The following is a 14370-nucleotide window of genomic DNA, read 5'->3' on the forward strand; positions in this document are numbered from 1 at the left end:
GTTGCTCCATCACAAGAAAGAATAGCCGTGAACTTCTGGCTCACTGCTCTTAGCATATCCAAAGACCTGGCTGGAAAGGCTCTTGGCCTCCAAATTCAGCTCAGTGAGCAAAATTAGCTACTTATGGTGTGCGTCACCTTCAGGGATGGACTCTGGAGTCTTTTTTAACATCTTTCTGTGTCTTTGATTAGTTTGCTTTTATAATCTGCTGTACTTTCCAAGCAGAATTTGTATCCCATGCATGGGGATAACAACATACAAAATCCTCTAAGCGAATCCAAAAGCATAAAAATTTGGCCATGCCACCCTAGCTCAGGTACCCGGGCTTGCCCTTAGTCACGTCTCTGTCTGTACTACCTGGGCAGCTGGGGAAGGAGGAGGGCTGCCTGGTGCCTTCTGCAGCACCACACAATATTTTGTGCATTTTTCTCCAAGCTGTGCAAGGTCCCTCGCTGCCCCTCACACTTGCAGCATCCCTGATTTTCCTAATGGGACCATGTGAGGCTGAGGCAGTGCAGGAGCCTGGCTGTTTTCGCTGGGTTTATGCACAGATACATGGTTCTCTTGCTCAGCCTAAACCCCCTTACTCACCAGCTCACCTCAGGTGCACTTGGGAGCTGGCTTTCCCAGTGATTTATGGTTGTGCTGAGAGGAAGGTGGGAAGGGAGGGGAGATGAGCCGGGGATGTGCCTGCCCTAAATTCTGCTGAAATGCTCTCCTGCCTTGTAGCATAAGACCTAAAATGTACTTTGGCCTTAGGAGGTAAGATAATTACTGCCTGTAGCTCGAATCATTTCAATCTTACTCAGTACTAAATGGAAGCAAAACATGACAGATGAAAGAGGAAACTGTTTAATCAGCTGGAGGAGCTTTCCAGGAGAAAACTGCTGGTTGCCGGAGAGTTTCACACAGAAGGAATGCGCTGGCTCCCCGGAGGGACGGGGCACCCTATAAAACCCCACACGGAGCCTGGCCCTGCCACCCTCTTCCCAGCTGCTGCTGCCTCTGCCATCCAGGTAAGTCGAGACGGGCTCTGGCTCGTTCTGCCCAAGCTGTTTCTTTCACTGATGTCTTCTGTCTGCTCCTTCATAAGGGGTCGAGGTTTGTTACCTGTCTTCTGCCTGCAGAGGCCCTCAGAAGGGTTTATTTCTGTCGCAAAATGAGGAGTCAGGGTTCCAGGTGCAAGGGGGTGTGGGATGCAGGTGGTACTGGGTACCTACCTCAAGAGTCTGTGATCCTACAGCCAGGTGCATCCTGCATGGATTTCTTAAAAAAAAAAAAAAAAAGAGTTTTTATTTTATTTTATTTTATTTTATTTTATTTTATTTATTTTATTTTATTTTATTTTATTTTATTTTATTTTAATTTTATTTTATTTTTTACCACAATCAGATGCGTTTCAGTGAGGACTTTGCTTGGTAAAGGCTTTCTCTCAGCTCTCCAGCGCTGCCTTCCAGGGCAGGCCATCTAAACTAAACTAAATTATCCCAGTGTGTACCCTCTGGCTACTCCTCTTTTCTTCTTGCTACCAGAGCCATAGAATTAGGGCTCCAGAGGGACGGCTATAGTCTCTGCCTCATGCTTATGCCCTGCTCTGTCTTCCAGGCGTCCGTCCTCACCCGGCGATGTCCTGCTACGACCTGTGCCTGCCCTCCTCCTGCGGTCCCAGGCCACTGGCCACCAGTTGCAACGAGCCCTGCTACCGGCGCTGCGGGGACTCCACCACCGTCATCCAGCCTCCCACCGTGGTAGTGACCCTGCCCGGGCCCATCCTCAGCTCCTACCCGCAGAACACGGTGGTGGGATCCACGGCGTCGGCAGCGGTTGGGAGCTACCTCCGGTGCTGCGGGGTGCCGGTGGCCTCCAGCGGCGCCCGGGGGCTGGGGAAGGCGGGACTGCTGTGCCTCGGTGGTGGGCTGTAGGGTGTCCTTGCCTGTCACCTTGTCCCACCGATGCCAGCAGGGCGTAGGGAAGGAAAAGCGAAGCACAGGAACAAGGCTGGGGAAGAGGACTAAGGAAATGCCCGTGTGTTTCCAAGCTGTGGAGGGCATCCGCAGCTCCCGCAGCAGGAAGGGAGCTGCGAGCACGTGTCACTCAAGATCGTGCCTCTGTACACCTTTCTCTTGCTATGCCTTACTGTATGTTTCCATGTAGGTGTCACAACCTGTGGTGCTACACAGCATTTGCTATTAGCTGGGGGAAAACGCTTTTAGCTAGCTGCAGACAGAAGGTGATTGCCACGGGCTGCAGGGGCAGCAGGTGCAACACCTTGTTGGTTTGTCCTTAAGTGGGTTTGTCCATTCCTTTAGTGAGCACTGGAAATGCGCTTCTCATACTCTCAATTTGTTTATTCTATTTCTTTTTCTCATTAAAGACATGCTACATCACAGCCTGAGTCTTCTGGTGTTCCTTTTGCCTCTGGTCTGAAGTGGTGACCTGCTCTGGAGGCAACTTGTTGCTGTGTGGAGGTTCTTTTTTTTTGTGTGTCTGAAATGGGAATTTCTGCTGTTCAGCACCACACTGCTCATGTAGGCATGTGGCTTGCTGTGTCCAGCCCAAAGGCAGACTTCTCAGCCTGAAGACTTTTATTGCTGCCCCAGAGCAAGTGTCTGCTTAGGGAGACATGCAACGGTCTCGTTGCCTGTTACCTCAAGGAGGTGGCAACACGGAGATTGGATGTTTCAAAATGGCATTTTCCCTGTTTTTGCAGCAGGTTTTTTTTTTATTATTTTTTGGTTTACGGAGGATAGATGGGGCCTTATATAAATGAGTATGCAATGTCTTAAACCTAGACAGCACAGGTGCTAGCGAGCTATGCTGTATGTCTGAATGTGGCTGATGCATTTGCAGAATGTAGTAGCAGAAAACATTTTGTTCTGGGCTGCTACATGTACACATAGACATGCACTTGTACAGGTGTTAACTGCAGCATTTGCCTCTGGAGAGCCACAGGAAATACCCTGGGGTTCTGGTGCTAGCTCCACATGATGGCTTAGAGAATGCCATACCAACCCCGGATGGGGCAGGAGCTTTGCCCAGCAGCCAGCCCAAATCCATGTTAGCATCTCTCCATAAGAGCAAGAAGGGTGTCTGTGATGCAAACTGTGTGCAGATGGAGGCACCTCTAGAAAAATATGCCAGGCACTGAGTAAGCCTCTTTTCAATGTGTCATGTAACATCAGGCAGAACATTTTTAGCTAATGAAAGGAGGAATAAGAGTGCGACTAAGTCCTCCATGGGCATTATCTAAATCTTCTTTCATTCCTTAAACATTTTGTTAGTGTGAAAATTTGCATAGAGTTTATGAGCATTTTAGCAATGAGGGATTATGCTGAGCTTGAAAGCATGTTGGTCCTCAAAACTCTTTTACCAAGCTTAACTGGTTTTATTGCTCAGATCTTCACAGAAGTGCTCTTAATTTGGAAATAATTTGCATGGCACTTGCTCAGCAGTCAGAGCACTAGAAGAAGAGAGGTGTGGGTTCACATCTCTGCTCCAAGGACTGTTCAGATACTTTTATCCCAACTGCAGAAATTGTTCCATTGTGAGGGGATGTAAAATTCTCCTGAGTGCTGCAACAATGAAAAGCATTGGATTTCTAGAAAAAGCCTCATTAGAAAGTTGTAGGCATCTGGGGCTTGTGCAAGTTTCTTTCACCAGTCTGATGCATAGAACAGTCCAGAAGGGAGCAGGGGAAAAGAATAATGACATTTTGATACAGCTTTCCACAATGACTCCTCTGGTGAGATCATACAGATTTTTTATTTTTATTTTGTTCTGAAGAGGCAGTGACTCAAAGGAGACTGAAATCCATGCAGGTCCTTAATTTGACTTGAAAATTACGATGCCCTTAGTGCAGACAGATCCAGGGAAGGTAGGACCTGAGGCACTGCAGGGATCCCCATCCCAAGGGACCTGGCACCCTGTCTCTCTGGGTGCTGTGACTCCTGACTTGAGCTGTCCTGAATTCACTCTGCCATGTATCACTCCACAGCCAGTGTTTGCCCCAGGCAGGACCCCACAGACCTGCTAATCAGGCCCTAAAATAAAGGTTCCCGCAAAGGCGGCACAGCCAAAGGCCCTGGTGAGAAACTGGGAACTACATACCAAGACTGGGATGAAAAATAAAGCTTAGCGGGTGGAAGGACTCACAGCGAGGGAAATAGCCGGGTCCTGGGTTTTGGTCCCAGCATTGCTCACTCATGGCTTTCAATAGTAGCAACAGCAGCAATTCTAAGAGAAGCCTGGAGCAGAGCCCAGACCCAAACCTGTTGAGTTTCATGACTTCTGCTCTCCCACCATCTTCCCTCACCTGCTCGTGTCCTAGCTAGAAACCTCCTCACTGCCATCACACAGGATCATCCTCGTGCAACAGGCATTGCTTCCTGGAGACTCCCATTTCCCTTCATTTTCTTTCTTCTGTCCCTTGCTTTGGCAAACCCAAAGTGCATCAGTAAAAATTACAGTGTACGAATCACCTCATCAGCGAGCAGCCAAAGCACCCTGGCCTGGGATAGTGATGGTGGCAACTCCTTTTTATGAGATCACGTCCATGGGAGTACTGATCTCCTCTTTGGAGTTGGTTAAATTCACAGGGACACCCCAGCCTACACCACTACACTTGGCAAATGGGCTCCCTCATATATTTTTTTTTTCTACATTTCTCTGCTTGTGGAAGCTGACAGAAGCAGCCAGCAAGCATCTCCTATACAAGGAAAGCCTGCAGCTCTTTGCAAGTGCAGTGGTGGGTGCCTGTAACCTGGGGAAGAAGAGAGAGAGGATGGATGAAGTCATATCTTGGGCTGCAACAAGTGGAGAAACATGGAGAGTTGTCATGGAAAAGGGGAGACTGGTGCAAATGGTGAGTGAATGGGACTGTCAGGAGTGGAAGTCCCAGGTGGCTTGGGGCCAGTGATAGGGTGCAAGGTGGTCTCAACAGGCAGCTTCCCTCACCGTCCTCACTGGGGCAAGGACTTCTGAACAGAGTGCTTGGGGACACACGCCTGGAGTCAGCTGGGTAGAGACAGGGACCCTGGAGCTGGGAGCATGCACGTGTGGCAGCTGATGGTGGGATTTATTTGTCGATAAAATCTCCTTCCTCACCCACCAGGTCTCACACTGCACCTCGCATTGTGATTTCCCACCATGGCAGAGTGGGTGCCTACTGTTAGGGTTTAGGAAGGACACAGAGAGAGGTCGCACGGTAGGGGTAAGAGGCAGGAGAGGGCACTGCTGAGATCACACCCTGCCCCAGGCACTGACCGCTGCACCCACAGACCAACCGCGGGGCAGGGGCCCTGCGCTGGCCTGGGGAGCCAGACGGGCGATGACTCCAGCCCCGGGGGACTCCTCAGTGAGGGCTGTGGTTCTTCCTCAGGGCTGAAAATCCCATACGGCAAGGTAATCACAGGCCACCACACGCCTGAGTCACAGGGGAAGAAGCACACAAATCAAAAGGCACTGGCATCCCGGTCTGGTCCTTCTGGTGCCACCCGTGGGAATGGAGCTCTCACGGCTTGCACCCCGGCGAGCCAGCAGCTCTGCTCCCCCTGCCAGCACCGTGTTGCATCCCAAGCCCAAAACAGCACCAGACACCGCACCCAGCTGCCCCACAGACCCTCCTCTGAGTTTATCCCCCCAGGAGTGGGGAGACAGGGATACAATGTGCTGTTCAGTGGAAGCACAGCCCAGCTCCAAAGTGTTTAGAGCATCCTGGAGTGAAATAGCCGGGGATGACTGTTTCAAACTCAGTAATTATTAAGTTAAATATTCCAAGACTGTTAATTCATGTTTACTGAGAATTAGGTGTCTGTGCAGTTCCCAGAGAAGAGGACATTGATCTGTCTATTGAGGGTAAGGTTGCTCTTGCTTGCACTCCTTCTGTGGTGTTGATGGAGCCAGGCTGCCGTGGGGATGTTTCATAGCCTGGAAATCATGGGTGAGAAGAACACCCTGCCTGCTCCTGCCCACAGCCCTATAATCTATTGGACATCTGGGGCTGTTCCTTCCTCTTGACCTAACTTCAGCTCGCAGGGGTTAAAATGAACCCCAGGAGTGGACTATCACACCAGCACAGCCTACAATGCCATATCATTATTTTGCCCCAGAGGCACTGCAGAATTGGGTAGTGGGCAACGGACATGGTCCTGGGCAACCTCATGCGGGAGTCCTTGCCTGAGCAAAAGGGTTTGTCCAGGTGATGTGCAGAGGTCCCATGCACTATAGAGAGTTTGGTACTTCTGCAGAGGCAAAAGGCAGCGCAAGGCGCCCCCAGCAGTGCCAAGGAGGTGTGGGGCAGCGAGAGTGGGGGTGCAAAGGGGTGCTGCACCCCGGCTCGTTGGTCTAGGGGTATGATTCTCGCTTTGGGTGCGAGAGGTCCCGGGTTCAACTCCCGGACGAGCCCCACCTTTTCTGGCTCCCTGTCCCAGAGAGTGTGTGGGGGAGCTCCGATTGCGTTGGGGAGCAGGGCCAGGGCAGCGGCCGTCGTGAGGGGGAGAGGGTTTGATTTTGGGGTGGGTGCGTGTCCACGTGGAGGAGGGCTGTGGAGAGCGTGGTGAGCAGGAAGGGGGGAGTGTGTCGTGCGCAAGCTGTGGTTTGTGAGGAAGGTCTGTTGTGGAAGAGCGGGAGAGGTGTGTTGAGCTGTTGGTGAACTGTGTGGACTGAGGAGGAGGAGGCCGGAGGAAGGTTTTGTTAAAAGCAGAGCCCCCCGACAAGGTCCCCCATCGCTGTGGGGATGTAGCTCAGCGGTAGAGCGCTTGCTTTGCATGCAGGAGGCCCTGGGTTCAAGCCCCAGCATCTCCATGCTTTTCCTGCGCAGGGCAGGACAGGGCAGCCATCGGGGGCTGCAGGGCTGGCACAGGACGTGCCCCCGAGGGCCTGGGGAGCGTCGGGAAGGAAGCTCCTGTCCCAGGCTGTGCGTGGCAGCGGCGCTGGGGCAAATGCGAGAGCTTGAGGTGCCCCAGCAGCCCTGGGAGCTGTGGGGCACGAGGGCAGAGGGTGCAGAGGGCCCCAGCACCACGGCTCGTTGGTCTAGGGGTATGATTCTCGCTTCGGGTGCGAGAGGTCCCGGGTTCAACTCCCGGACGAGCCCCCCTTTTGGGCAGCGCAGCCCAGGCGCTCCCCGCAGGGGACAGATGCAGGGGGGCTGGCTCGGGGCCCTTGTCCCCCCGGGCACCGCTGCAGCAGCGGGGGCGGCCCTGGCATCCCCCAGCAGCCTGCAAGCGGCACCCCATGCTGAGGCCAGAGGCTTTCTCGGGCAGCGCAGCCAGCTTTGGGCAGGCTCAGACGCTGCCGCCTGAGCAGGCAGCGCCCGGGTGCTGCTGCCAGGGCCACGGCCCCCTCAGGGGTGCTGGCCAGGGGATGTAGCTCAGTGGGAGAGCGCTTGCTTCGCATGTAAGAGGCCCTGGGTTCAAGCCCCAGCATCTCCAGCCTTTTCCTCCCTCCCAGCCCGCACATGGCGAAATGCCTGGAGGGTGGAGGCCCACAAGGAGCTCTTCTTCCTTCTGCCCTCTGCAGGGCATCCCCAGAGCCCCTCTGCCCTGCTCGCGGTTCCTGCTCCTTGCTCCCCAATGGCTGCGGCACTCGCCTTGGCCAGCTCCTGGCTCTGCCCCAGGCAGAGCTGCCCCACAGGGACGTGGTGTCCGCGGGGCCCCGCTCTGCTGTCCCTGTGCCAGCGGAGCCCTGGCTGCGCCCTGTCCCTTTTGTCCCCGAGGCACAGGGCAGCACGGGTCTGCGGTGCGGGGTGTGGAGGGAGGCAGCAGGGGGCTGTGCCCGAGGTGTCGGGGCTGTGGGGCAGCAGGGCCCCGTCTGTGCTGTGTCCCACCAGGATCTGTTTGCAGGCCAGAGGAGTCCAAAAGTGGGGGCTCGTCCGGGAGTTGAACCCGGGACCTCTCGCACCCTAAGCGAGAATCATACCCCTAGACCAACGAGCCGGGGTGTGCAGCTGCCCCCCCCACCCTGTGCCGACCCTTGCAGTGCTGGGGCAGCGCCGCCACTGGCCCCTGCTGGCCTCAGGCCCTGCCACCACCATCCCGGTGCAGAGCGGGCCCAGGGCTGGCGCTGGCGGTGCCCCAGCCTCTCCACGGCCCTTGACCCGCGAGGAATGGGGGCTGTGGGGGCACCAGGGGCTGCCTGGGGATGCCCCTCAGCGACCAAGGTGGCACGGGCACGGGGCACAGGTAGCCCCAGCTGGCCCAGCCGGGGGCTGTGATGGCCGAGGGGTGAAGGCGTTGGACTCGAAATCCAATAGGGTTTCCCTGCGCAGGTTCGAATCCTGCTCACAGCGACAGCTTTTAGCCCTGCTCTGGGGCTGCAGGGGGCATGCTGAGGCCACACAGGGCTCTTGACTTCCCAGGGCAGCCCCCTCCTCTGTTCTGGGCCTGGCGGGCTGTGTGGTCTTTGGGGCCGAGGGGTGCCAGGGGTTGTGCTGGGGGCCAGCTGCACGCCTCGGCTCGTTGGTCTAGGGGTATGGTTTTTCTTAGGGTGCTGAGAGGTCCTGTGTTCAACTCCCGGACGAGCCCCCCTTTTGGCACTGCTGGCCTGCAAACAGATCCTGGTGGGACACAGCACAGACGGGGCCCTGCTGCCCCACAGCCCCGACACCTCGGGCACAGCCCCCTGCTGCCTCCCTCCACACCCCGCACCGCAGACCCGTGCTGCCCTGTGCCACGGGGACAAAAGGGACAGGGCGCAGCCAGGGCTCCACTGGCACGGGGACAGCAGAGCGGGGCCCCGCGGACACCACGTCCCTGTGGGGCAGCTCTGCCTGGGGCAGAGCCAGGAGCTGGCCAAGGCGAGTGCCGCAGCCATTGGGGAGCAAGGAGCAGGAACCGCGAGCAGGGGAGAGGGGCTCTGGGGATGCCCTGCAGAGGGCAGAAGGAAGAGGAGATCCCTGTGGGCCTCCACCCTCCAGGCATTTCGCCATGTGCGGGCTGGGAGGGAGGAAAAGGCTGGAGATGCTGGGGCTTGAACCCAGGGCCTCTTACATGCGAAGCAAGCGCTCTCCCACTGAGCTACATCCCCTGGCCAGCACCCCTGAGGGGGCCGTGGCCCTGGCAGCGGCACCCGGGCGCTGCCTGCTCAGGCGGCAGCGTCTGAGCCTGCCCAAAGCTGGCTGCGCTGCCCGAGAAAGCCTCTGGCCTCAGCATGGGGTGCCGCTTGCAGGCTGCTGGGGGATGCCAGGGCCGCCCCTGCTGCTGCAGCGGTGCCCGGGGGGACAAGGGCCCCGAGCCAGCCCCCCTGCGTCTGCCCCGTGCAGGGAGTGCCTGGGCTGCGCTGCCCAAAAGGGGGGCTCGTCCGGGAGTTGAACCCGGGACCTCTCGCACCCGAAGCGAGAATCATACCCCTAGACCAACGAGCCGTGGTGCTGGGGCCCTCTGCACCCTCTGCCCTCGTGCCCCACAGCTCCCAGGGCTGCTGGGGCACCTCAAGCTCTCGCATTTGCCCCAGCGCCGCTGCCACGCACAGCCTGGGACAGGAGCTTCCTTCCCGACGCTCCCCAGGCCCTCGGGGGCACGTCCTGTGCCAGCCCTGCAGCCCCCGATGGCTGCCCTGCCCTGCCCTGCGCAGGAAAAGCATGGAGATGCTGGGGCTTGAACCCAGGGCCTCCTGCATGCAAAGCAAGCGCTCTACCGCTGAGCTACATCCCCACAGCGATGGGGGACCTTGTTGGGGGGCTCTGCTTTTAACAAAACCTTCCTCCGGCCTCCTCCTCCTCAGTCCACACAGTTCACCAGCAGCTCAACACACCTCTCCCGCTCTTCCACAACAGACCTTCCTCACAAATCACAGCTTGCGCACGACACACTCCCCCCTTCCTGCTCACCACGCTCTCCACAGCCCTCCTCCACGTGGACACGCACCCACCCCAAAATCAAACCCTCTCCCCCTCACGACGGCCACTGCCCTGGCCCTGCTCCCCAACGCAATCGGAGCTCCCCCACACGCTCTCAGGGACAGGGAGCCAGAAAAGGTGGGGCTCGTCCGGGAGTTGAACCCGGGACCTCTCGCACCCAAAGCGAGAATCATACCCCTAGACCAACGAGCCGGGGTGCAGCACCCCTTTGCACCCCCACTCTCGCTGCCCCACATCTGTCGGCAACCTGTTCCGGAGCTCTGAGGTGAAGAATCTACTCTAACAGTGAAGAATTTCCTCCTAATCTCTAGTCTAAGTCTATCCTCTTTTAGTTTTAGACCGTTGCCCCTTGTCCTATCATTGTCTACCCGAGTAAAGAGTCCTTCTCCATCCTTTTCATAAGACCCCTTTAAGTATTGAAAGGCTGCAACGAAGTCTCCCTGAGGCTTCTCTTCTTCAGGCTGAACATCCCCAGCTCTCTCAGCCTTTCTTCGTAGGAGAGGTGCTCCAGCCTCATCATTGTAGCCCTCCACTGCACTTGCTCCAACAGGTCCACATCTCTCTTGTGCTGTTAACCTTGTTGGCAGCAAAAGGCACAATGCTGACTTATGTTCAGTTTGGTGTCCCCCAGGCCTCCAGGTCCATTTCTGCAAGGCTGCCTTTCAGCTGTGTGGCCACCAGCATATCCTGGTGCCTAGGGTTGTTCCTCCGCAGCTGCAGGACTCTGTACTTCTCTGTGTTGAGCTTTATGAGGTTCCTGTCAGCACAGTTCTCCAGCCGGGGAATGATGGAGATGGAACCTGGGGCCTCCCGCATGCACAGCAAGTGTTCTCCCGATGAGCTGCAAGCCCTGCATGCCGGTGGTGGTGGGGTGCCTGTGGTTTGGGAAAGTCTCCTAGCCCACTTCTTGCCCCCCTGCTGGCTCCTGCCAAAGCTCCCGCTGCCCTACCCAAGGGCTGTTTCTTCCCCAGCACAGTCCCTGGGGCTTGGGGCACGCATGGGTAGCTCCCATCTGCAGGCCCGCTGCTGCCCCCAGCAGCTCTTTCACCCAGATGTGGCCACCTACAGCCCTGGCACGCGGCCCCAGGCCAGCCCCAGGCCCCGCAGCGGGCAGCACCAGGCTGTGCTCAGGGGCTCCCCCTGGCCATGGGGCTGGGCCCAGGCAGGCTGCGGCCCCCAGCACGTGGTGCCCAGCACCGTGTCCCTCCCGCTGCGTGGCTGTGCCCCCGCCCCAGGCAGCGTCTGGGAGGGGGTGGGTGTGCCAAATGCGGGCATTTGTCGGATAGGGGAAGTGGAAGCTGGCACACGTGGAGGCAGACTCGTGCCCCTAGACAAATGAGTCAGGTTGTTGCCTGCCTTGCGTCGCCAGGCTGTGCTGCAGGCATAGCGGGGTGTGTGGTGGCGTCTTTTGTCCCCATCAGAGCCTGGCGCACGGGGGCCCTTTAGAGTGCCTGGGCTGTGTGGCCAATGCACAGAAGTGGGCACAGCCACAAAGTGCCCCATGTGCAGCATCCATGGGGGCAGCTGGTCTGCGGGTGCCAGCAGGGACCCCCGGGCAGAGCCCCTCCGTGTGGGGGATGTAGCTCAGCGGGAGAGCGCTTGCTTTGCATGCAGGAGGCCCTGGGTTCAAGCCCCAGCATCTCCATGCTTTTTTATGGCCAAGCCACAGCCCACAATACAGCGCTGAAGGGGGAAGGTGGGTGCTGGCAGGAGGCAGCGAGGTGTGGAGGGCAGGTGGCAGGGGGTGTGGGACAGCAGGGCCCCATCCATGCCGTGGACAACGGCTGTTTGCAGGCCAACGGTGCCCAAAAGGGGGGCTCGTCCGGGAGCTGTCGCACCCTAAGCGAGAATCATACCCCTAGACCAACGAGCCGAGGCGTGCAGCTGGCCCCCAGCACAACCCCTGGCACCCCTCGGCCCCAAAGACCACACAGCCCGCCAGGCCCAGAACAGAGGAGGGGGCTGCCCTGGGAAGTGAAGAGCCCTGTGTGGCCTCAGCATGCCCCCTGCAGCCCCAGAGCAGGGCTAAAAGCTGTCGCTGTGAGCAGGATTCGAACCTGCGCAGGGAAACCCTATTGGATTTCGAGTCCAACGCCTTCACCCCTCGGCCATCACAGCCCCCGGCTGGGCCAGCTGGGGCTACCTGTGCCCCGTGCCCGTGCCACCTTGGTCGCTGAGGGGCGTCCCCAGGCAGCCCCTGGTGCCCCCACAGCCCCCATTCCTCGCGGGTCAAGGTCCGTGGAGAGGCTGGGGCACCGCCAGCGCCAGCCCTGGGCCCGCTCTGCACCGGGATGGTGGTGGCAGGGCCTGAGGCCAGCAGGGGCCAGTGGCGGCGCTGCCCCAGCACTGCAAGGGTCGGCACAGGGTGGGGGGGGCAGCTGCACACCCCGGCTCGTTGGTCTAGGGGTATGATTCTCGCTTAGGGTGCGAGAGGTCCCGGGTTCAACTCCCGGACGAGCCCCCCTTTTGGCACTGCTGGCCTGCAAACAGATCCTGGTGGGACACAGCACAGACGGGGCCCTGCTGCCCCACAGCCCCGACACCTCGGGCACAGCCCCCTGCTGCCTCCCTCCACACCCCGCACCGCAGACCCGTGCTGCCCTGTGCCTCGGGGACAAAAGGGACAGGGCTCAGCCAGGGCTCCGCTGGGACGGGGACAGCAGAGCGGGGCCCCGCGGACACCACGTCCCTGTGGGGCAGCTCTGCCTGGGGCAGAGCCAGGAGCTGGCCAAGGCGAGTGCCGCAGCCATTGGGGAGCAAGGAGCAGGAACCGCGAGCAGGGGAGAGGGGCTCTGGGGATGCCCTGCAGAGGGCAGAAGGAAGAGGAGTTCCTTGTGGGCCTCCACCCTCCAGGCATTTCGCCATGTGCGGGCTGGGAGGGAGGAAAAGGCTGGAGATGCTGGGGCTTGAACCCAGGGCCTCTTACATGCGAAGCAAGCGCTCTCCCACTGAGCTACATCCCCTGGCCAGCACCCCTGAGGGGGCCGTGGCCCTGGCAGCGGCACCCGGGCGCTGCCTGCTCAGGCGGCAGCGTCTGAGCCTGCCCAAAGCTGGCTGCGCTGCCCGAGAAAGCCTCTGGCCTCAGCATGGGGTGCCGCTTGCAGGCTGCTGGGGGATGCCGGGGCCGCCCCCGCTGCTGCAGCGGTGCCCGGGGGGACAAGGGCCCCGAGCCAGCCCCCCTGCGTCTGCCCCGTGCAGGGAGTGCCTGGGCTGCGCTGCCCAAAAGGGGGGCTCGTCCGGGAGTTGAACCCGGGACCTCTCGCACCCGAAGCGAGAATCATACCCCTAGACCAACGAGCCGGGGTGCTGGGGCCCTCTGCACCCTCTGCCCTCGTGCCCCACAGCTCCCAGGGCTGCTGGGGCACCTCAAGCTCTCGCATTTGCCCCAGCGCCGCTGCCACGCACAGCCTGGGACAGGAGCTTCCTTCCCGACGCTCCCCAGGCCCTCGGGGGCACGTCCTGTGCCAGCCCTGCAGCCCCCGACGGCTGCCCTGCCCTGCCCTGCGCAGGAAAAGCATGGAGATGCTGGGGCTTGAACCCAGGGCCTCCTGCATGCAAAGCAAGCGCTCTACCGCTGAGCTACATCCCCACAACCATGGGGGACCTTGTTGGGGGGCTCTGCTTTTAACAAAACCTTCCTCCGGCCTCCTCCTCCTCAGTCCACACAATTCACCAACAGCTCAACACACCTCTCCCGCTCTTCCACAACAGACCTTCCTCACAAACCACACCTTGCGCACGACACACTCCCCCCTTCCTGCTCACCACGCTCTCCACAGCCCTCCTCCACGTGGACACGCACCCACCCCAAAATCAAACCCTCTCCCCCTCACGACGGCCACTGCCCTGGCCCTGCTCCCCAACGCAATCAGAGCTCCCCCACACGCTCTCAGGGACAGGGAGCCAGAAAAGGTGGGGCTCGTCCGGGAGTTGAACCCGGGACCTCTCGCACCCAAAGCGAGAATCATACCCCTAGACCAACGAGCCGGGGTGCAGCACCCCTTTGCACCCCCACTCTCGCTGCCCCACACCTCCTTGGCACTGCTGGGGGCGCCTTGCGCTGCCTTTTGCCCCTGCCACAGACCGCAGCAGGGACACCTGCATTATGTTGCCCAGGACCATGTCCCAACAGCTTTTGAGGATTTCCAAAGAGGGAGATACCACAACCCCTGAAGGCATCTGTCCCAGTGCTCCATCAGCTGCACAGCAATGATGTTCTTTCTAATATGCAGTGGGCTGAGGGAGGCTGCAGCACAGATCAGGGCTGAGGGGTGAAGAGGGGGGCTCAAAATCCAACAGGGTTTCCCTGTGCAGGTTTGAATCCTGCTCACAGTGACAGATATTACCGTCAGCTTGTGGCTGGGGGTTCACACTGGTTCACCACGGGAGCAGAAGCCCCCCACCAGTGCTGGGTTCTGTTTGTCCAGTTTGTGCCTTTGTGCTCCTGTTCTCCGTGTCCCCATCCCTTCTGGTCTCAGGCCTGCAGGTGCTACTGGCCTGCTGCTGGTCTGGCTGTA

General features: G+C 58.9%; 1 protein-coding gene across 1 annotated transcript; it reads left to right on the plus strand.

Moving 5' to 3' along the window:
• Positions 1-321: 321 nt before the first annotated feature.
• Positions 322-2344, plus strand: LOC310901631 (feather beta keratin-like). The gene is made up of 3 exons (XM_083841585.1): positions 322-762; positions 836-1016; positions 1606-2344. The coding sequence occupies exon 3, from the start codon at positions 1626-1628 to the stop codon at positions 1920-1922; it is 297 nt and encodes a 98-aa protein (XP_083697711.1). The 5' UTR covers positions 322-762; positions 836-1016; positions 1606-1625; the 3' UTR covers positions 1923-2344.
• The last annotated feature ends 12026 nt before the right edge of the window (positions 2345-14370 follow it).

Source organism: Anser anser, assembly GCF_964211835.1.
Source record: "Anser anser genome assembly, chromosome: 6".
Taxonomy (NCBI): Eukaryota; Metazoa; Chordata; class Aves; order Anseriformes; family Anatidae; genus Anser; species Anser anser.

Excerpts from the sequence above, each read along its gene's own strand:
- LOC310901631 (XM_083841585.1), top strand. The coding sequence starts at position 1,626 with ATGTCCTGCTACGACCTGTGCCTGCCCTCCTCCTGCGGTCCCAGGCCA.